Consider the following 23,625-nt stretch of genomic DNA (forward strand, 5'->3'; position numbering starts at 1 on the left):
TCTCCATATCCATGATTCTGTCTCTGTTCTTCTTGTTTGCTTAGTTTTTTTTAAAAAAACGAACTGAGCATTTGCTTTCAAGATGTCTTACGCACATTGATAGCTTATTGATGGTTACTGCTGGTAGAACGCTTTAGTTCTTTGTCACATGGACTTCTCCATAGGGCTACTTGAGTGTACGAATGACTTTTCCCAGAGCAAATGATCCAAGAAATAACTAGGTGGATGCCCACAACAATGTGTTTTATGCCCTAGCCTCAAGTCACACTCTGTGCTTCCTACAATAATCACACAGATCAGCCCTATTCAGTGTGGAAGGGATTAAAGAAAGACATGAATATCAAGTATGACAGTAATCGGGAGCCATCTTGAAGGAGAGTGACTACAACTTTATTCAACTGTGAAATAAGTTTGAAAATGGAACGTTTTTTAGGAAAGCGTAATTTACCAAAACTGCCTCTAAATGAAAGGCCATCAACAGGCCAATTACTAAAGAGAAAAAATTATCTAAGAATTTCCTTCTGTTAAAAACACCAGACATGAACAGTTTCACATAGGAATTTTATCAACCTTTCCAGAAAAGAGAGGAGGAAGGTCTTTTGTATGAAAGGAGTTTAACATTGATACTCTTTCCCATCCCCTCCCCCCAAATGATTAAAATTGCCATGAAAGTGTTACAGCCAGCAGAATAAGGATAGGCTCAGGACTAGATTTGTTTGTTTTTACAGTTAAACATTATAAAGAACTGGTGATTTCATCCTTCAGAGCCACTGAGAAAATACCCAATAATTCCTTTCAAAATTCCACAGAAGTCCCCCCACCCACCTCCTATGAGTTAGTATTTTTAAAGCCATAGGAACAGCATTGGATACATAGATATATATGTGTGTGTGTATATATATCAATAAAACATTTGATACAGAGCTGCATCATCTATGAATATTACTCCAAAATCATTATTTTATAAATGCAGTTCTTTCAGAGCTCTAAAAACATGTTTTTGTACCCTGCCCCAGCTTTATTGAGATATAATTGACATATAACATTATGTAAGTTTTAGGTGTGTAACATGATGATTTGATATGTTTGTATATTGTGAAATAATCACCACAGTAAGGTTAATTAACATCTGTCCCCTCACACAGTTACCTCTTTTTTTAGTGGTGAGAGCATGTAAGATCTACTCTTAGCGACTCTCCTGTATTCAGTATTGTCCACTATGTAATCAGTGTGCCGTACATCACCTCCCCAGGATGTATTCCTCTTACAACTGACAGTTTGTACTTTTTTGACCACCGTCACCTGTTCTCCTAACCCCCAGCCCCTGGCAACCACCAATCTTCTGTTTCTCTGAGTTTGGTTGAAAAACAGTTTTTTTTTAAAGAGGGGGATCTCACCTCCTCCCATTTTGAAAGGGTAAAATTGAGTGCTGGTTTCTTTTTCTATACAAACTGAAAATAGTTAACTCACAGTAGGCATGATAAAGTCTCAGACTGCTCCGTGACCGTGGCTCTGCGTCAGAATTGCATTGTCTTTGTCATTTTGGGTAGTCTTTGTGTTGTCTTTGTCATTTTGTCATTTTGGGGATCCCCTTTTCCTCGTAGCTTTGTTAGTGTGACGTGAGGGATTGGGAATTTGAATATTGAGTGTGCTGTTAAATCACAGATTAGTGAGATTTTAGACCTAATACTGTCAGCATTGGAAAAGAATTGTAGTTGATATCCTGATTTTAGGAATAATTAGTCTCTAAAGATTAAGCTGGAAAATCACTGGAGTGATATGGCTCTGTCAGTTTTTCGGTACTTAAATTAAGAATTGGGTGCAAGTTATTCATGAAGTGTGTGATCAGTTCAAATCAGTAAAATCCCTAATCTGATAGAAAAATATATTATAATATTACAGTAGAGGAGATTTTAGCTATTACATAAAATTATTTTTAAAGTTTGTATGTAATTATTTTAAAAGTTTTTACAATTATTTTAAAAGTATGTAATTATTTAAAAAGTTTTTTAAAAATTGGTGGGCTCATTAGCATAGATGTCAAGTATTATTACATGATAAAAATGACCTTAAGCAAAGCAAAAGTAAAGTGACACATGGTCAGAAATACAACTCATATCACAAAGTCTGTTGTTTTTCCTAATGAATAAGGAGATGCACTTATATAAAGAGGAGAAAGATCGGCCACCTAGTGAAAAATATACAAAAGACACTACAAAGTACTTCTCAAAGTGTTAACTGCTGGGAATGTTACAGGGAGTCCAAGAGGTCACATTGATTTGTATTGTATTATATTGTCATGAAAATATTTGCTGTTTTTACTTTGTTGGCTCTGTGTACTGATGGTAGAAAAACAATTATGGGTAAAACCACTGAAAGAATACAGAGTGGTCTAAAAACCTCAGTTTGGGGGGAAAAAAACTAATTCATGCTTATTAATTGGAAAGTACAGAAAAGTATAGAGAATAACAGATATTATTCCTCTCAGGAAACCAGTGTTGATAATTGGATGTATTCTCATATTCTTTTAATCTATGGTAAACAACTTTATGTTCAGTTGTTAACACAATATCAGCATTTTCCATATTTCTAAAAGCTCTAAGGAATCAACCTCAAAAATTATTTTTTTAACCTTGTAAGAGAACTCTAGGCTGTAGGGGTTTCATTCAGGTTTTCCTTCATCTTTGTTTAACGCTGCCTCAAAAGAGCTCAGCCCTGTAGAGCTCGTTTGATTTTCTTTAGCTCTGTTAAGTAATTCTTAGCCGCTCCTGTGGTAAAACACTGAGGCAGCTAGGGAGGTGACGGTGTGAGCACTGAACAAGGCACCTTTTCAGTTGAATATTGGCAAGTGTATATGACGAATAAGCTAAGATTTATCCAGCTTCCTGAGGCTTTTATGTCACCTTAAATATGTTATTCATTTGGCTTTGTTAAAATAGTCAAAATCAAATGGAATGAGAAGATATCCTGGAATTTATAGTGTGATTCTGACCCATCACAGTGGACTTCAACGCTGTGTTGATACTGACCCCACAGCCTGTTGTCTGCCTCCATTCCACAGGGCATTCTTCTTCTGAGTCATCCTTTGTTAAATTTGTAGACTGGTCATGTGTTTTGCTTAATATTTTCTTTACTTCTTGCTCTCAGAACTAAAAGTGGAATAGCAATCTGTAATCCCTCTTGATTTTCGTCCATGGCCTGTTTTAGAACTCATGCATTTGGAAGGGTTAGCCTGAACTCTCTTAGAACTTGCCCTCCACGTCTGCCTCAGCACGTAGGCTGTAGGCGAGATCAGCAGTTTCTGTTTCTGAGACAGCTTGTCTTCCTTCTTTCTTCCCAATATCAGCTGAGAAATCTGTCAGTTTATTGTCTCGTGCTGTTAAAAAGATAATATATATTTGCATAAATAGCTAACTTTGAAAAGCTTTAAAATACCTTTTTATTGTAAAATACAACACATACAGAAAAGCACAGAAATATACATAAATATCTTAATGAATTACAAAGTGAACATGCACATACCTCTCACAATCAAGAAACAACATTGCCAGTGCTCCCGGAGGCACTCTTTTTCTTTCCAACTACAACTCCTTCCCCTAGAAGGGAACAGTGACTTGAGTTTTATGCTGATCACTGTCTTTTCTTTATTGTTTTCCCACTAACATATATCCCTGAGTACTATAGTGTTATATGTTTTTGAGCTCTGTGTAAATGGAATAATATACATGTATTATTTTATATCTTATTTCAATCTTATTGTGCATAAGACCTAACCCATATTGTGTTTAGTTGCAGTTCACTTTGTTACTGTGTAGTATTCCACTGTATACATATACTACAATTTAACCATTTTCATGTTGGTAGACACTGGCTTGTGTTTCAGGGAATTATGAATATTGCTACTATGAACATTCTAATTTGTGTATTTTTGATGGACATGTGCATGTATTTTTTGTTGGGGATATATAGGAGTGGAATTACTGGGTCACAAGATATATGTATCAACTTTAGTTACCTAAAGTTGTGCTGTACTCGTAGTTTATGAGAGTTACCAACTCTCATAAGAGTTCCACCTCTTCCTCAGCTCTTAGATTGCCAGGTTTCTTAATTTTAGCCACTCTAATGGTGTATGATTGTGGTTTTAATTTGCATCTCTGGGTTTTGACTCTATGTGCTTAAAGTACCTTTCGTAAGAATATTGGCCATTGAGATACTCTTTTTTGAAGGACCTCCTCAAAGCCCTCGTCCATTTTTCTGGTTGGCTTGTCAGTCTCTTTCTAATCTGTAGGAGTTCTTCATGAACTCTGCATGCAAGTCCTTTGCTGATTCCTTCTGCCGCACGTTTCTTCTGCTACTTACAGGTGTCATTTGATGAGCCAGGAGTTCTTAATTTTAATATAGTCCAAATTTTAGCAGCCTTTTCCTTTAGGCTAGTACATTTTGAGTCATGTTTAAGACTTTTTTTTACTACCTGATGTTAGGAAGATGTTTCTAAAAAACGTAATTGTTTTGCCTTTCATATTAAGTACATAGACCACCTGTAGACAATTTTATGTGGTTTAATGTAGGGAGTGGTCTTTATGTTTGCACACAGATGCCAGGTTTTTCCAGCACCATTTATTTAGAAAGGTTTTTTTCCGTATTCCCCTGAAGTCCTTTGTTGTAAATCAGGAGTCTATATATACATGGATCTATTTCTAGGCTATTTTGACTGTTCTTTGTTGTACCAATACCACTATTTTAATTACTATAGCTTTCTGAAAATATCTGCCTGAAGAAATCATCATACCTTCTTCTTCAGTAGTGTTTGGACTCTTCTCGGCTCTTTATAATGCCATATAACTTACAGAATGAAGCCCAGGCCAATGTGCCTCAGTTGGTTGGAGCATCGTCCCATACACCAAAAGGTTGAGGCTTCGATTTCTGGTTGGGCACATACCTAGGTTGCAGGTTCGACCCCTGGTCAGGGCATATCTATCTGTCTGTCTGTCTGTCCCCCTCTCTTTCTTCCACCACCCTCCCTCCTTCCCTCCCTCTCTCTAAAATGAATAAACAGCCCTGACTGGTGTGGCTCGGTTGGATGTCGTCCTGCAGAGTGAAAGGTCATTGGCTTGATTCCTGGTCAGGGCACATGCCTGGGTTGTGGAATTGGTCCCCAGACAGGAGCGTACCAAGATGCAACCGATTGATGTTTCTCTCACATTATGTTTCCCTCTCCTCCCTCCCTTCCCCCCTCTCTAAAAATAATAAATAATTAAAATCTAAAATCAATAAACATTTTTTAAAATTACAGAATTACTAAACTATAGAATTTACAGAAATTTTCTTGGGATTTTTATTGAGATTACATTAAATTTATAAATCACTTCAGGGAATGTTGACGTTTTTATAATATTGATGATACCTCTTTCCATTTGTGTAGATCATTAATTCCTCTCAAAGTGTTTTATGTGTAGAGATCTTACACATCTTTAGTTTGAATTATTACCAGGATTTTAATACTTTAATGCAATTATAAATGTTATTTGAAAATTGTTATATTCTCTTTATTGCTCATTAAATAAAAATACATTTGATTTTGGTGTTTTTCACCTTGAATCCAGCAACTTTGCTGAACTCACTTACTCTAATAAGTTTTCTATGATTCCTTTATATTTTCTATTTTCTAGCTGTACTGTTTGTTCATGGGTAATAATAGTTTCACTTGTTCTTTGGTCATCCTTATGCCATTTATTTGTTTTTCTTGCATTAGCTAGAACCTCCAGTACAGTGTAGAAAGGAAGTGGTATGTTGGCAGTGGGGGTCATCCTTTGCATCGCCCAGTCTCAAAGGGAAAGCTTTTAACCTTTTACCATTAAATATGATGTTTACTATAGAATTTTTGTCAATGGTTTATGAAATTTAAGTACATTCACTTCTATTCATGGTTTTCTGTGAGTTGTTATAATTTATTGTTGAATGTTATGAAATGCCTTTACTGCATGCCCTGAGACTTATTTTATTGTTATGACATATTACACCAAATGGTTTCCTAATGTTTAACCATCATTATACTACTGCAGTAAATCCAACGTAGTCATGAGGTGATCTCCCTCTTACATGATGCTTACAAGTTGTTTAGGATTTTTTGCACCCATGTTTATGCACATGTTATTCCTCAATATCAGGTTATGTTGGTTTCTAGAAATGAAGTGGGGAATAGTCCTTTTATTAATTCTGTGGAAGAATCTGTGTGATTTCTATGGTGTTTCTTGTTTGCTAGTGAAATCATACCTAGAGTTTTCTCTCTGGAAGGTTTGCAGTTATGGATTTAATTTATAAGGTTATTCACTTTTTTGTGTTTCTTCTTTTGACCATAGTACTTACTTGGATTTCTGTAGAAACTTCTGCATTTTGTATAAAATTTCAGATTTATTGACATAGTAGCCTCATCCTTTTTATATCTACAAGATTTGTAGTGGTGCTCCCTTTTTCATATCTGCTGTTGGTTACTCATGAATTCTCTCTTTTAATCCTCATCAGTCTTGCCAGGGTTTTAATTTTTTTATCGGTCTTTTCAAAGAACCACATTTTGGGTTTAATTTTCTCTTTTCTAATGTTTATTTACTCTGTGTGTATTTCTTTTTCTTTCCTTGGTTTTATTGTATTTTTTATTTAGTTTCCTGAAAAAAATCTTACTTTCATTTTTAACCTTTTCTACTATATACACATAAAGCTGTAACTTTAGGATAGGCAGAGTTAAACTGTATCCCACAGACTTTGATATTGTTGTTTAGTTCAAAATGTTTTCTAATTTCCATTGTGATTTCTTCTTTCGCCATGGGTATGTTAGAAGTCTATTTCTTAATTTTTTAATGTTTAGTTGTTTTTGTTTTCTCTTTGTAACTGCATTGTCACTAAACTTACTTTAAATTACTTTAAAGGTCAGATAAATTACTTCAACCCTAAGAAATGTATTGTCTTTGCTGTCTGTGCTTTAAAATAACAAGTGTTCTGTAGGTGTTAGCCACTGAATTCTGTGTATTTCTGTTATTACCAGGTATGTTTCAGTCATTCAGCTTCATGGCTTTACTGATTTGTGTGTACACAGTTGTTTTCTCTGTGTTGGTTATAGTTTTGGCTCCTTCTTTGAGTACTTTTGTCAGTATTTTACTTTAAATTTCTGAAGCCATTTCTTAGGTACTTACAAATTTGAAAATGTTATATCTTCTTCATAATTTGAACTGTTATCTTTATGAAATACCTCTCTTCATCCAGGTTAACACTTCTTACCTAAAGTTTACTTTGTCTAGAATTAATATAGCTATACCAGTTCTCTTTTGACTAGACATGGTATATATTCTTCATTCCATCCTTTTACTCTCTCTCTCTGCCTTTCTGAATTTTTATTTTTTATATGCATCCCTTGTAGACTTCAGTATAGTTTTTTAAATCTTTTTTTAGAAAAACTTGATTGATTTTAGAGTGACAGAAGGGGGAGAGAGAAACATGGATTTGTTCCATTTATATATTAATTGGATCATTCTTTTTGAATTTTAAAAATATTTTATTTATTTATTTTTAGAGGAGAAGGGAGGGAGAAAGAAGGAAATAAACATGCGACAGACTCATCCATCTGTTGCCTCTCTCACGCCCTCTACTGGGGACCCGGCCCATATCCCAGACATGTGACCTGGCTGGGAATCTAGCTGGCAACCTTTTGGTTCCCAGGGTCCAGAGCCACACCAGTCAGGGACTTTTCTGAATTATTTCAGAAAATTTTCTGTTTTGTTTTGTTTTCCCTGCTTGATTCTTTATATTTTCTTCTGACCTAACTTCTGGTCCACTAATTCAACAGTATCTTTCTGTCTCCTTCAGAATGGTTATATTAAGCCTGTCTTATAGCCACAATGTCTAGGGTTTCTGGTTTCTGTTGTTTTTACTGATTTCATTTACATTGTTTTGTCTCCTTTTGTGCTTGGTCACCTTTGTTTGTATTCAGACACAATATTTGAAAAATTATTTGTAAAAATATTTTGAGGCCTGAGACAATGTTACTTTCCTCCAAAGAATATTTTTCATTTTTCAGGTAGGTCCTAGGGTAGTAGCAATCTGGGATTACTTTAATCCAATTCTAAGGGTTACAGTTTTCTGGACCATTCAGATGACTTGAAGCTAGGCTACAGAGTCTGCAAGGACTATTATAATTTCAGTTTAGCCTTAAGTGTAGGATGCAAACCTTGAAGATCCTAGCATCAGGCGTAGAAGTTTTGCCAAGCCGCAGCCCGCAGACCCTTGTATAGGTCTGGACTCCCGCTTTTATTCTCTACCCTGGAGGTTGGCAAACTCTTTCTGTAAAAAGGGCAAGAGAGTAAATATTTTAGGCTTTGTAGACCATACAGTCTTGGTTGCAAGAATTAACACTACCATTGCAGAAGACCCGTAGACAATGCATGAATTAATGAGCATGAATGTATTCTAGTAAAACTTATGTACAAAACTAGGTACAAGGCCAGATTTGGCTTATGAGCCATAGTTTGCTAACCCCTGATGTAGTCTGTCAGAAGCTCCGCTCAGACTCTCAGCAACCTCTTAAATTTAGATTAGCCCTCAGTGCTGGCCTAGCCTCTCCTCGACCTCTACCTTGTTAGCTTGCTAGTGCCTTTAAGTATCTGTTGGGTTTTTTGTGTTTGTTCCAGTTGTTCTCAGCAGGAGGTTTAATCTGAAATACCTTGTCTGCATTGTCAGAAACTAAAGTTATTTATAAAGTAGTCAATTTAAAAGCATTAAGATTTTTCCCTCTGATCTCAAGGAAGTTTCTTGAGTTGTTCTCAGGGAATATCTTTCACTAGCACCTGTGATATAGACATGTTTTCCTTTTTTTTTTAAGGAAACTGAGTTTTAGGGCATGTATCTGTACTCTTCCTAGAGCGATTGTGGTCTTTAAAGTTAAAGACCAGTGGTGTCCATCAGAACTTTGTGTGATGATGGAAATGTTTTCTGTTTGCATCGTTCAATATGGTAGCTGCTAGCCACCTGTGACTATTGCGAACTTGAAATATGGCTAGTGTGAATGCAGAACTAAATTTTTACTTATTTAATTTTAGTTGGTTTAAACTTAAATAGCCATGTGTGCATGTTTAGTTTGGAGTGGATGCAGTTTAGAGGAAAAGAAGAATCCCATCCTAGTACACAGTGTGTCCTTTCACTCCCACCCACTGAGGTGCCTATTTCCCGGTGCTCTTACAAGAAATACTCAGCCTAAATGTATGTGCTGGATGATACCGCACTAAATGTCTTAGGCCTTGCAGAATGTTTCCATTTACTTCTACCATTCATCTGGTGTGATGGAAGGACACTTATTACCCTAAATGGACCATGTAAAAACTGATGCAGTCACACAGTATACTTTATACCATGTATTTTTCTTTGCAGGGAAAGGGGCGTCTTCGTCGAGGAAACTATCCAAGTCCATCCTCTCCTGTTGCCGTTGGGTTGCCCTCTGTGTCTGATGTCCCAGAAGAGGCCTTGACTGGTGATGCAGCCATGGAGACGGACATGACGGAGCAGCAGCGTGCGGCCATGCAGCAGGAGGAGAGAGTGCTCGCTGAGCAGATTGAGAGCCTGCAGAAGGAGAAGTGAGTGTACCAAACCTCTCCTGTCTGTCGGGCGGTGCCGGGGATGTAGAGATGACAACGTTGTCACCTCAGGGAAGGAAGCTTGGTTAGCAGGGAGACCTGAAGCTGCTGCGGTGATTATTCTAAACAGGTTGACTGGAAAAGGGTGTATCAAGGAAATCTCGGCCAGGATTCCTAATAGATCAGAGACCAGCTACATTGAACAGATTTGTCTTAAAAAAGAGTAATAAGGATTCCCAGGCTAAGACAAAGTCTCTTCCGAGAATGGGCATTATTCAGTTCTCCATGAAGGAAGGTTATTATCTGAAGATTAGTATACCCTTGGGACCAGCAACTAGATGGTCAGAGTAGGGTAGCAACTCTAATGGGTGCTGGGATGATGGGTAGGGAAATTGGCTGGCATTTAGGAGACAGACAAATAAGTAGCTTTACCATAACTGGAGCAAAGGTGGGTAACAGACCTCTTGGGGGAAACATGAGCATCACATTCTTCTCCCTGAAGATACCATATACTGATTCTAATTGATGATGGTAACTCTCTAAATTTCCTGGGGATTTTTGTTCCTGAGTTCCAGGATCCCAGATCTGAGTGCTTGATTCATGTGGGGGTATGAACCTNAAAGAGTAATAAGGATTCCCAGGCTAAGACAAAGTCTCTTCCGAGAATGGGCATTATTCAGTTCTCCATGAAGGAAGGTTATTATCTGAAGATTAGTATACCCTTGGGACCAGCAACTAGATGGTCAGAGTAGGGTAGCAACTCTAATGGGTGCTGGGATGATGGGTAGGGAAATTGGCTGGCATTTAGGAGACGGACAAATAAGTAGCTTTACCATAACTGGAGCAAAGGTGGGTAACAGACATCTTGGGGGAAACATGAGCATCACATTCTTCTCCCTGAAGATACCATATACTGATTCTAATTGATGATGGTGACTCTCTAAATTTCCTGGGGATTTTTGTTCCTGAGTTCCAGGATCCCAGATCTGAGCGCTTGATTCATGTGGGGGTATGAGCCTGTTAGAAAGTACTTTTTGCCTGTCAGGGTTGATTGTAGAATTTAGGCAAGCTAAAAAAAAAAAAAAGCAGCTGGGGCTCAGTTGTGCAGAAAATGATACGGCAGAAGTGGCATGCATCAACTGTGTTATTTGATAGAAAATTTCCTTAAAAGAGGACCTAACTCAGCTCTGATGAAATGGTATTGGAGGCATTGAAAGAAGAATTTGTAGGAAGGGGGGAATCTTTGTAAAGAAAGGAAAAGGCACAAACAGTCTCAGAGTTGCGAATACACATGGCTTATGACAGTGGTAATTGTAGCAATGAGCTTCTCTGTGAGATTATCTTTGAAAAGATTGTCCAAACTAGGTTGCGGAAGTGAAGCTTAAAGGGGTTTGAAAGGGAGGAGACAACAACGGGAGGAAGAATCGGATGAGGAAGTTGTGGGCAGGTAGAGTATTGGATTCAGAACTGGTACATTTCCAGGTAACGATGGACCCTAGGATCTGCTCATTGGAGAAAGTTGCCTATATAAAGTGGAGGAAAGGTTATTAGAAGTTGCAGACATAAAGGAACTCTGGTGTTATGGGGTATTGAGGTGAGCTGTTAAAAAGACATTGATTGAAGTAGATTAGGTTGATGTCAGGCACTAGTGAGAAAAGCAAAATAGGAATCGAGTACCAAAGACTGAAGGGAGTGAGGGGCATGACTGAAGTAGCCGGCTGATTGAGGAAGAGGCGTAGAACATACAGTAAGTGCAGGTGGCATGAGTTTCAAGGACAGAAGAGTTCAATCTGTTACCACAGACCCCTTCATCCAGGGGTTTCCCTATGGTCAAGGCAGAGAATATAGTCTGTAGCCAGTTAGTCAAGTTTCATGGAGAACAGTTGAAGAGTTGGAAGGAATTTTAGAGATTATCTAGGTTAATCTCTTTGTTTTGTGGATGAGAAAGCTGAGGTTCATAGAGAGGAAAGTTCCTTCCAGAGACGTTCTGAATGAGTTGAGAGTGGGTTTAGAACACCAATCTGGTTATTAGCCCAGAATTCATTTTACCAAAATATCTTACAGCTTTGGCATCTTTCCCTCCCTCACCCTTGGCCCTTTTGTAGGCCCAGCCTTTGTTGTCATTTTGTCTGTAGCACACAGGTGACAAACACAAGGCCCGCAGGCCAAATCCGGCCCTCCACCTCATTCTTTATCCGCCTGGCACCTTGTTTCTACCCGGCTGCAGCACCGAGCTCTCGCTTGACTGTTAAGGAGTAGTTGCATGTATGCAGCCCTAACATTACACTCAGCCTGTCGAAGGCAGCCGAGAGGCTGGCGTGGCCCCCAGTGAAACTGAGTTTGACAGCCCTGCTTCCGTACGGGCAGTGTCAGCCCTCACGTCACTGTAGTGTGCGGATCCTTACCGCCACCCTGCATGGGACTGCTAACAATGGGACTTTTTGCTACTTCAGTTCCTGATTTCTGTGGAAGGTCTTTTCTCCTCTTGGCTTCCTTCCACTTATCAAATACTAATGGATTTCTTGATTGTATCTCACAGGGAGGAGCTAACATTTGAGATGCTTGTACTGGAACCCCGTGCTTCTGATGATGAAACCCTTGAGTCTGAGGCCTCCATTGGGACTGCCGATAGCTCAGAAAACTTGAACATTGAGTCTGAAGGTGCAGCCTCTGAGAAATCAGGTAAATGAACACGTTGGTACAAAGGAGGACTAAGGATTCCCAAACTAAGACAAAGTCCCTTCCCAGAATGCCTTGACCCTACGTGAAAAGGTGACAGAGTCCTAAGGAGTTCCAATATACTGATCTTATGAAGCTTTCATGTAAATTATTTATTAGAGGAAAACTTCAATGCAGCTTTTTAGTAACTTAATGTTTTCTCATACATTCACTTTACCACAGAGAAAAGCCTGTGATCACAGTAATATTGTCTTACTGGCCCATGACCCATTTTCAAAGGGTGGGTAGTTTTTCACGTGACAGTGACAGCTGCAGGCCTCTCCTCACGGCACAGCCAAACTCCAGGCCCCTGGGGGTCTGGCTCTGAAATGGCATCTGTAGAAATGGATAGTGAGCTCTTTCACGCTGTGTGTGTGCACCTCCAAATCCTATTCCATCTAATTTCACATGTAAATAGTGACACTTATTCATTACATGGTAATTTGCTTCAGAGGGAACGGTCATTTACAGCTTTGGTCTCTTTTCTGTGCTAGAGAGAAGCTTAACCCTTAGCACCCTGAAGGCAGCTGGCAAGTCTGAGCCTTCTGGCAAGCTGAGAAAGCAGCTAAGAAAACAGCACGACTCTTTGGATTCAGTGGACTCTTCGGTCTCTTCTTTCTGTTCATCTAGCACCGCATCTTCTCATGGGACCAGAAAACGATTCCAGATTTATTCCAAATCTCCATTCTACCGAGCTGCCTCTGCTGGGGAGGCCATGGGAGTGGAGGGGCCCTTGGGCCAGACCAAAACCCTGGAAGACAAGCCTCAGTTCATTAGCAGAGGAACCTTCAACCCTGAAAAGGGCAAACAAAAATTAAAGAATGTGAAAAGCTCACCTCAGAAAACCAAAGAGACCCCAGAGGGGACAGCGGTGTCTGGCCGCAGGAAAACTGCGGACCTGGACTGCAGCTCCACCCAACAGCCAGTTGTCTTTGGAAGTAATGAGTTCATGGTCTGAACTGGCAGACATGTGTCCCTTCGTGGCCGCAGAGTGGTAAACACATCTCATCTTTGGGGTCCCTGCTCATCACCTCGTCCACAGGAGTCCACCCTGAACGAGGTCCTGCCTCTTGCCCAAGCGCAACAGTGAGGCCTTGTGCGCCGAGTTCCTGGGCCTCACGGTGAAGTGGAAAGGCCTCTCGGGAGCCTGCTGGGGATGGAGCCCGCTGTGCCTTGGCTGCTGGATTAGACTAGAGATTCCACCAACGAAGCCTCTTGGCTCGGGCCGGAGGATTTGGGTCAGTCGTGGAGGCCTGTGTAGTCACCTCTCTTCCATCCTCTCTTCCCTTTCCAGAGGTGGGTGTGGAACTGGGGCACACACTGTGGGCCTGAGGGACCCGTTAGTTTCTGACATATGAAGAAAACATATAAATCTTTCTTAACCATGAAAGCAAAAGCCGTTGGGTTTATTTTGGGATAGTGAGGAGCTGGGGTAGAATATACTTCTTTTCCAAGAATTTATAAACAAAAAGCCTGAGCCTTCTATTTTAAGATGTTTGAAAAACACTTCATGTTCTATTCTGGGGAAAGTGAAAACAAACAGTTGTTTCCATTAGAGCTCGTCTCAGACCTCTGGTTACACAATGAGGAAGAGAGTACATGTTTTGTTCTTTGATGATGTTTGCTGTAACAATAATCGATGCTGGTTTAACTCCTCGTTAGTTTCTGCCAAATATATTGCATGGGCTGAAGTTTCAGTAGCCACACTGTTCTCGTACTCCTTTGTCCCAGGATCAGGTTTCTCTATTTTTTTTTCAAATGTCCCAGAGACAGGGTGATCGCTAAACACGAGGGTTTCACCCTAATCCATCCAGGCTTTTCTCTTTGTATAGATTAAACTGAAGATCACATATCCAGCTGCTGGTAGACTTCAACCACAAACTCAAGACAAACGAGTTGACCATTTAATCACTTCTCCCAAAACATTCACACACAGTACTGCATGCATAAGTGTTACAGAAAGCTGCCAAAAAATAAGAGAAAAGGTTTTCAGATGATCCATCAACTTTTGTCTTCTTTTCCTCAGACCATCAGTATTAGATTTTTTTAAATATCAAGGACTACTTGAAGCTACTTTTGTTAATATTCTGGTTACTGAAGTTTAATGTAAATATTTATGTATAATATGCATATTTCTTTTTAACCATATGCTTCCTTCCCCCCCCCCCCTTGGAATTTCTTTTCCCAGAGTAGGGATTGCTGGACAGGGAGGTGAGAGCCACGCATCCCTGGGTTGAGGGATAAGTCAGACTATCTTTCACCACTAGGTGTCTCCATACACCTGAGCTATAACAGCATTTTAAGCTTCTTAGCTTCCAGGGGGATTAGAAATCTGTTTTTGCTATTTATAATATATGGAAAATGAAACATGATACCCTTTCTTGATGTATGTATGTGAAAATGTTTATTTTTAAAGTTACTAAATGCATCTTGTCTAACTACCACATGCACTGTTCTAAAAAAGAGCCTTTACCATCTGTAACCTGAATTTTGGTTATTCATGCTTATTTGATTAGAAATTATGGAAATACTAAGGTTTATATCAAGGCAGAGTCTCTCCTGTTACACAACACTGAACCTCATGCCACTGCGTAAGTGGTTGTCGAGCCCCAGAGCTGAGACTTAGAACATCGTTCTGAGTGGCAGCTACAGGTAGCAGGAAGGAGTCTTACTTGTCCTGAGTTTGGGTTCCAAAATGTGCTGGGGAGAGGAATCCTTATACATCTCCAGAATGATGATAGTAAATATTTCATTTTTAACCCTGCAAATGTCTGCCACCTTGCATGCCGTCCTAAGGAGTCTAAATGTAAAGCCTTTAATGATCTGAATTTGGAGAAATCTGGAGGAAAATCCAGCCCCTCAGCGTGGTTGTGTCGAAGTGGGATTGCTGCTGCCGCAGGCCCTGCCGTCCGCACGTCTGTCTCATGTCTCTGGGGATCAGTGCTCTGCTGCTGCGGGGACTGCCCTTCACCTGCTGGGCACCGGTCAGTGCCGCGCAAGGAGGGGTCACTCCTGGTGGCTAATTTCCTTCGGCCCCGAGGAATGGCTTGGAGAATACTTCTTGGCATATGTTCTCCTTCTAAATCTTGTGGGTTCTTCTGTTGTTATTGTTTGCAAAATAAGTTTTTGGCAGTTGAAAAAAACTACTCATATAGGACACTTTATAGAACTCGGCAATGGATGTTACGAGACTTTATAATTTTTCTCAGGGACCGGAAACCTGATTTTTGATAAAATTAAATAAAAAAATACTGTTTTTCAGTTACTAGATTTGTGGATTTCTAGTCATTTAACAAGCTGCCAGAGTGGGTGGTGATGGGGAGGAGAGCTGGGCGCAGTGGCAGGAATGGAGACAAGTGTGGGACCCTCCCTTTGAGGGAAGGACAGCCATTCTTGGTGGGATAGTAGGTGTTGTTGACCTGAGAACGAGATGACACCATAACTCTTAAATACTGTCAGAGTCGAGTGCTGTATCTCCTTCCGTTGTGTCTCCTGCACTGATGCTCTTCCTGCTTCGGGTTATGTCACCACAAAGTGAGGCTGCGTGCATCGCAGTCACTTACGATTGAGCTGTTTAACCTCAGTGTGTGTCTCATCTGTATTTCCACTGCTTCTCCTTTGCCTGTTCTCTTTGACCTCAGAAAAATGGCTGTGCAGCAGCAGCTGGGCAGCCCCACACTCGGAGCTCATCTTCCAAAATTAAGCACATTCCGTTCCTATCACACCTTCCCAGTCCCAGACAAAGCCTGGATTTCAATTCTCCCCATTTAAAGCCACCACGTCCCTTATCATGAAAAATGTGATGGCAGCGGAGAAGTCTAATTTGGGATTGCATTGGGTATTGCAGAGCGAAGCAAATGACTTTAACAGCAGATACAGGGACGGTTCAGGAAGGTGAGATGCTTAGTTTGTAATGTACTTTGTACTTCCTGCCCATTGAATGTTTTTGCCGCTCGGGGCTTCTGAAAGCACAAAGGGAGATACTACCTTTCCCGTAGGAGCCGCGCAGAGACAGTGGGACCTGAGGTCAGGGAATGGGGTGCCAGGTCCTGCCGCCTTCTCACTCTTAAGAAACCAGCCACAGGTCTTCACTAACCTCTGCTGGGAGGTTAGCGGAGACTTCCCTGTTCTGTCACGATGGGGTTGCTTTCACTGTCAAAGACGAGGATCCCAGAGACCTGCTGAAAAGAGGAGGTCCAGCAAGGTGCCACAGGCCCACTTCAGCACCAGTGGGTCTTGGTTTTTTAAATTCAGAACTAATGGATGTGTACGTTTCTAGTTCACTTTGGTGAACTAGAGAGAAGAAAATGTTCTCAGTACGTGTTCAAAGCTACGAGAGTTTTATTTTAAAAAAGGAACACAGTCCAGACTGCTTTTCTCATCCTTCTCTCCCCTCTCCTTTTTTTCCCTTCACGGAGAGCTGGGGCATGCATCCTTCTGTGTTGACAAACGTGTTACGTCACCCGTAATTTTGTGACAGCTCTCTAACACTGTCCCTCAACACCATGCTTCCCTGGTGGTAAAATTTCTTGGTATTTAGGGGACACTTTTAACCACTTTTCTCTGGAACCACTTCCACATCTGATTTGGTATGCATCAGTAACAGCGGAATGATGAGTGTGGGCGTGATCTACTTGGTTTTATTGGTCTCCTGGTTGAAACTGTTTTCGAAAAAATCCCCACTGAAGGGCCTCTCACTATGCTATCCATCCACACTTAATACCTGTTTATCAGCCTTTTTAGGCCATATTAAAGTTGCACCTTTTGAACACGTATTTACTAGGTCAAAGAAAGGTGTGTACTACAGATTAGTGTTATATTCTTTTAATGGATTTAAATAATTTATAAGTATGCTGAGTGTAAATTTTTAAATGACTATGTATTGTAAAAGGACATATCCTGTGAAATATAATATTTTACTGTTCAACAGAATAATTCTCAAAGAAGGATGATTTATCTCACCCATGGAACTGATTGCATCCTGATAACAACCAACAGGCACTTTGTAATTTCTTTTGGGGGTTTTGGGGGGCTGTCGGGAAGCAAGACATGATCTGTATAAAGTCCCATTTGTATCACTCCCAGTATGCACTGTATGGCTACACAAGCAGCTTGAACAAATCACTCCAATGGCTCATTAAAGAACAAAAGCTTCCAGAAGCCGCAATACGTGTGGTTTATTTTCTGACTAGCCTGGCTCCCACCCTGGTGCACTGCAGCCTCGTCCCAAGGAACAATGATTTTTACTAGTTAAACTGATTTTTTATAGGAAAGAACTGAGCCCACAATTGGCAAAGTGCAGAAGTAGTTATTGGAGCTCAATTGAATTCAAGTAAAGGTGAGATTTAAGCTGTCCGTTTTCTGTAATGGATGCTAGCTGTAAGCTGTCAAGGCTTCACATTTAGAGCCCGCTGGACAGGGAAGGCAGTCTACATTAGGACCCTAACCAAAAAGGCCGTGAGGAAGTAGCAATGTCTGCTAATAGAGGGCCCAGGAACTCAAGCCTCATTTGCCGTTTTTCTTTTGCCACGCCATCCCGTCACTTGGGGCAAGTCATTTGCCTTTCCTGGAGGTTGGTTTTCCCAGATGGAAGTGAGTTATCCTCCCCAGGTTGACTTCTCTGGGTAACTCCCACTGACTCTCTGGTCTCCTTGGAAATTGATTCCTCCCCCTTGAATCTGGTTAGATGTCTTGTGTCCTCAACAACTCCAAGTATTCATGGCATCAGAAAGCTTTCATGTAAGCTTCTCAGGGCAAGAACCCCACGACTCAGGGCTGTGCAGACCTTAGATCGCCAGCACCTTACGAAAGGTGCCAGCACTTGGATAGCAGGTGAGTGCAAGGTCAAAGGTTCCCAAGTGCCAAGCCAAGTCTAAGGTGGAATAAAAAAAACAAAACACAACTCTGTGTTTTCCCCTAACAGTATATTCATTCAGTTTTCAGACTGAAGATTACCCTTTTTAAAGTTTTAATTTATATTTTTTGCATTAAATTACATCAAAATAAGCATATAGTGAATTGTTTCTTTAAATTTCCTTAATTTGCCAAATAAGACCTAGAAATGCCATTTTTAAAACTTGTTTCTGTGATTCCTGAATTTACAACAAACCCTTCTGTGAAGACAAGCGCATGAAAGTGTAAGGAGATACAAGTTATAAAGAGACCAGGAAAAAAAAACAGACCAGAGCTTTGATGTTTTAAAAACTGTTCTTTCTCACATATTGGGCAGCAGTACCGTGCCTCGGACCAGGGCCATAACGAGAGGAGGTGAGGCACATGTGACAGCTGTTCAGTCTGGTAGGCGTCTCGCATTCCTCGCCGAGGAGTGTGTCACTTCCCAATTCTGTGTGGCCATTTATGCATTTATTCAAGAAATAATGAGCACCCACAGGTATGGCTTGGGGTACGCTGGTGACCAAAACGAAAATCCCTGCCCCCGTGGTGCTTGCATTCAAGTGGGAGAAATGATGTCTGCCACCTGGAGGCTAGTCATCCCCGAGATCCAGGTTCCACTCTCGGGCCATGTTTATTAGTTTGAAGGGTGTTTCCTGGCATCTCTTGAGTCTTTCTCTGCCCTTTTGACCTTTCTCTGCCCTTTTGACCTTTAAGGATGGAGGAGAAGCATGTCACGAATCTGAAAACTGCAGCTGAAAGAAAAGGCCCAGATAGGCCCCCCAAGACTCCCTCTTGTGTACTTCATCACCAAAGACATTTCTGGCATTGAGGGGGGGGGGAAGCTTTCACAGTACCCTCTCTCCTAGGGTACAGCAAAGGCCTTAAATGCTATCCATCCGAATGTCAGTGGAGCCAGTCTGCAGTGAAATGTTGAATAAATCCCGGGATCCACTGAGAGCTACATTGTATTAGGAAAACAGAGGCCTCCCCATATATATAGTCCAAGTGAGAAGGACTTAACATAGGAATCAGGGACTTAACATAAACATTGGAAGAACTGGGAAAGCACAGGTCGAGAATGACAACACAGATGTCAGCCGAAAGTTCCAAAGTCCTCAGAAGCTTGCCTGGAGGCCACTGCAGTTCCTGAGAAGGCCCGGGGGTAGTCTCTCTTTTCCCAACGCGATCAGCTGCAACCCCTGGATTTCACAGCAGTCGTGGGGAAAGGGATCCTGGGAAATGTAGTTCTTGGAATCTGCAGTGAACACTAGACTAGAAGAGGGTGGTACTGACACCAGGTTGACCGCCGGCAATCCAGCCTATACACCTCCTCTAACTCTCCCAGACTTCCTCCTGCAGCTCCCAGACAATCCCTTTCCTGACGTACAACTGCTGTGCCACACACCCCCCCACACACACCCTTTGTGAATTTCAGCAGGTGGCTTTTGCAGTCTTACGTTCTCAAAAGGGAGGCTGTAGGACAAATGTGCCTATCTGGTTACATTTCAGCCATTCTTCTTTCTGAAGTTCCTTTGCTCAGGCTTTCTATAAATAGGTCTTTAGTGTGATGGTATAGACATTAAATGACCCAAGCAACTGAGGCAAGTCTCATGCTTTTGGATGAAGAGTCTCAAGTATTTGAGTGCTTAGTCGGGAAGGGCTTAAACTGGACGGGATTTGCAGCACTCTTTCCTCTCTGGGCGACGACCTCGCTGTTGTCCTTTCCGAAGCAGAGTGTTCTGTCTTCCTCTGTCAGGGCAGGATGTGTCTGCCAGCTAGGAGAATCTGTACACAGGCTACAGGGCAGGGGAACCCCAGGGATTTCACAGACTTCTCACATGACCTTTTCCTTCTTGCCTTCAAACATTTCTTCTCTGAAGACAGAAGATGCAGCAGACCGTTGGGTGGATTCCGGGGGTAGAGGGGGCATGGCGGGGAGGCAGTGCCAGAGCTGAGCTGGTTAAGTAGGGTGGCAGCAAAGTTTCGGTCCTCTCTAAGCTCCCAGTTTTTTCATTTATAAATGGGGATGACTGGCCCCTCCCCCAGAGCTGATGTGAGGATTAAATAGCAATGCACAATCAGGGCTCCCTTCATTGGAGCACATACATGAAGTGCCTGATACATGTTAACCTTTTATTACTATTATTTCCAAGTCTTCTGGGTCTGTCCTTGAAAAGGGTATGAAATTCGTCTGAGCTTCGTCCTTTATAAGGAATTAAGAAATGATGGCGATTCCCTGTCGCAGAAAGTGCCTATACCTGCCTTGTGTTGAGATGGATGGTTCTCACCTTTGTTTATGGAGCAGTGAGGAGGGGTAAGGAGGAGGAAGAGAAGCCATGGGAGGGTGGGAGGCTGTCCAGTGGGGAGCTGGGCTGTTGAATCCTGTGGGGGATTTTTCTCGGGCCTTGAGCTCGCCACACCTGGGCGCTGGCTGAGTCGGGGCGGGAACCTCCCTGTGTGGAAGCCTCAAAGGAAGGGCTCTGGCCACACCCCTTTTCTGTGTTTGTGTTTTCACTTTTTCTTTGAGGTCCAACATAAAACAGTGATGTGCACAGATCTCAAGGGCACAGCTTAAATAATTTTTACAAAGGAATAAATCTGTGAAACCACCTCCCAGACCAAAAGAAAGACCACCTCTAACACGCCAGAAGGCGCCCATCCCAGGGCACCGCCATTGCGGCTGCGGGCTCTGCCAGTCGGCCGTGATCACCTGTCGGGGAACTGAAGTGGGGCCTCTTCCTGGCTGCTTCTGTTCAGCTCTTAACATCTGTGAAACTTATCCATGTTTTCACATGTGTTGGTGGCTTAGTCTTTTTTATTTCTGTTTTCCATTATAGGACTACACTACAATTCACTAATCCATTCTACTGGCAATGTACAGTTTGGGCTACTACGAATAAAGTTGCCATAACTTCTTAGATTTGGGTGGATGGACGGTTCTGCCGGGTGCAGGTGCAATCACCGAGTCACAGGGCAGGCAGATGTTTTGCTTGGGCAGATGGCTTTCCGAAGTGGCTGTACCCATATCACTCCACCTGCATTAGTTTTTGAACATGTCACAGAGGAGCTTCTCCATCGGAGTGTTCCCTATGGTCTTGCGGAAAAAGAGGAGCTCCACGCGTTCGGAAGTGATAAACCTCAGAGACGGGAGGAGGAGGAGCAATTTCCCAAACCTGAACAGGAGAGAGGGCACTGTCAGTTCTGTCGTCAGCGCCTGAGCTCCTGTGCCTCCTAGCGATGGGGGGAGGAGGGAAGAGGGTGGGAGGGCCAGGGGTGGGTGAGGGAAATTCTGGGGAAAGGCCCCCTTCACTGGAGGGGTTGCCTTGCCCTGCCCCTGGCCCATGTGGCCCCCTCCAATATATTTAATTGAGGACTGTGATGGAAATAGTTTGTTATGTGTAAAGATTATAAAGTGATAGATTCTTTATGTTAATATGTGCAATTATGATAATTAATACTATATATGTTTGAAAAGAATGTAAGGTCCCCTCTGTTAGCCACCTAGGATGATAGGCCATTAGTGAAAATGTTCTGAAAGAATCATTTGTGGCCAAGATACTCATCCAGAAAACAAGTAATTGTAGTTTTAAATAAGAGCCTTTTGCCAAGCAGGGGAGAAACAGTGCAGGGACGGTGGGGGGTGAAAGCCCCAAGGGGCAGATGGAGGGTCGGGGGGACCCTCCTTGGGTAGGAGGCCCGACAGCCCGAGCTGGTGCCTGAGATAAGAAGGCGACTCCCAAGGGAGGCCACCGCGTGCTCAGCTTCCTCTGTGGGGTCTGCGGGAAGGCTTCCCGCCTCCCAGTCGTCCCAGTGGCCCTGAGTGGCCGTCCCCTCCCGGTGCCTTCCCCGCATCTGTGTTTCCGAGCTAAGGAGGGTCAGGGAGAAGTAACCGTGAGGTCAAGTAGAGAGACTTTTCACGCTGCAGGAACCGACCCACTCGCTGGTGGGTCACAACCAGTCTTTTAAAAACACACACACAAATGTCAGAGTAAACTACACAAAGTAAGGGCAGGTACGACTCGGTGGAACTTTGTTTCACTGTCAGTGTGCATCTTTGGTGACGGTGGAAACTGTCTCTCTTCCTGGGTATTGCTTTAAAAAGCTGCAGTGTGGTCACCGTGCCGCAGCTCGGAGAGAACTCCAGTGTCTCTTTCAACACTCAGTTCTACTGAACTGCAGTTGCTACTGAACTGCCATAGAAGTGATGTTGGAAATCACAACCAGAATTTTGAAATTTGATAGCCAATAGGCCCAGACTTTTCTGAAAGCTGATCCCAACAGAAACAGCCGAGGAGGGCTGCTGCTGTCTGCTCTGTGTGATGATCATCGCAGGCTGCTAGGTCGGGTCTCGAAACCGTGCTCTTCCTGTGCGCATGAGCAGCAGAAAGCTTTCTGTGCAACGTAGCCTATGCCTAGTACACTTTGGTCCTTCTCCAAGGGAAATTACCTCTTTTTGTGACCATTTGTCAGAGCAGAGGTGATTTGAGGGTGTCCCTGTGAACTTACTTCTTTGAGAGAACTGTTGGGAGTCCCAAGAGAATCAGGTAATACGGTCTGAAATGGCCAGTAGATTCCTGGAGGCCCAGCGCTCCTGCCCCCGACGCTCACCTAGCCACACTCAGCCTGCAGGCCCAGTGCCCAGACCAGCTGGGGCCAGGCTGTACCCACGCACAGCCCTGTTAAATGACCCAAGGCTATACCCAATGCACAGCCCTTTCCTTTCTGTTCCATGACCTCCACCACATCTCCTCTTCCCTACGACACCCAAATGCTCACTCCTGCCTCTGGAGGCACTAGCTCCTGCTGTTTCCCGTCCACCCCTGGGAGCAGACTCCATGGGCTCCCCTGGGGGATGGCAGTGTCCTCTGCCCACGCTGCCACGCTGTTCACATGAAGTCCAGCTCTGCGAGGTCACCCCTGCAGGCTCCCCTCTGCCTACCAATCAGAGGCGGCCTGGCTGGCCTCCAAAGTCCTGAAGAGGCTGGTCCACAGCGCTGTTTTTGCCCGACCTCCCAACTTCTCCTGGGAAGCGACCTGTTGCACCCTCCAAACTGGGCTCTTATCCTAAGAACACATCCTAGTTTGCCTCTCTCCCTCTATAAACGACGATTTCTCCTTTTTGAGCCCCTAGCCCACTTTGCAAGCCCAGCGCTGCCTCCACAAAGTCCAGGGCAGTTGTGCTGCACAACCTCGCTCCCCATGGGCCTCTGCCTCCTTCAGATCCATCCACCCCCCAACACCTGGCCAAGTCGGTCCTCACCTTCAGTGTGGACACTGTGCCCAACATCCCTGGAAGGCAGCACCTTTGTCTTATGCACATTTTGGTCCCCAGTCATGGGGCCTTGCACTGTGCCTGGCACACAATAGATGCTGGTTGAACTGGGACCCTTGTCCT

General features: G+C 42.6%; 1 protein-coding gene across 7 annotated transcripts in view; it reads left to right on the forward strand.

Moving 5' to 3' along the window:
* The window catches only part of MYO9A (myosin IXA), a 274,015-nt gene extending 256,513 nt beyond the window's left edge, over window positions 1-17,502 (forward strand). For all 7 annotated transcript variants that reach the window (XM_037047139.1, XM_037047138.1, XM_037047140.1 and 4 more), the window contains 3 exons: window positions 9,415-9,617; window positions 12,157-12,299; window positions 12,830-17,502. In XM_037047139.1, the coding sequence (XP_036903034.1) occupies window positions 9,415-9,617; window positions 12,157-12,299; window positions 12,830-13,293 (810 nt within the window). In that variant the 3' untranslated portion in view covers window positions 13,294-17,502. The remainder of the gene's footprint in view (window positions 1-9,414; window positions 9,618-12,156; window positions 12,300-12,829) is intronic.
* Window positions 17,503-23,625: the final 6,123 nt, after the last annotated feature.

This window comes from Sturnira hondurensis, unplaced genomic scaffold (assembly GCF_014824575.4).
Source record: "Sturnira hondurensis isolate 20B ecotype Veracruz unplaced genomic scaffold, ASM1482457v3 Scaffold0005329, whole genome shotgun sequence".
Taxonomy (NCBI): domain Eukaryota; kingdom Metazoa; phylum Chordata; class Mammalia; order Chiroptera; family Phyllostomidae; genus Sturnira; species Sturnira hondurensis.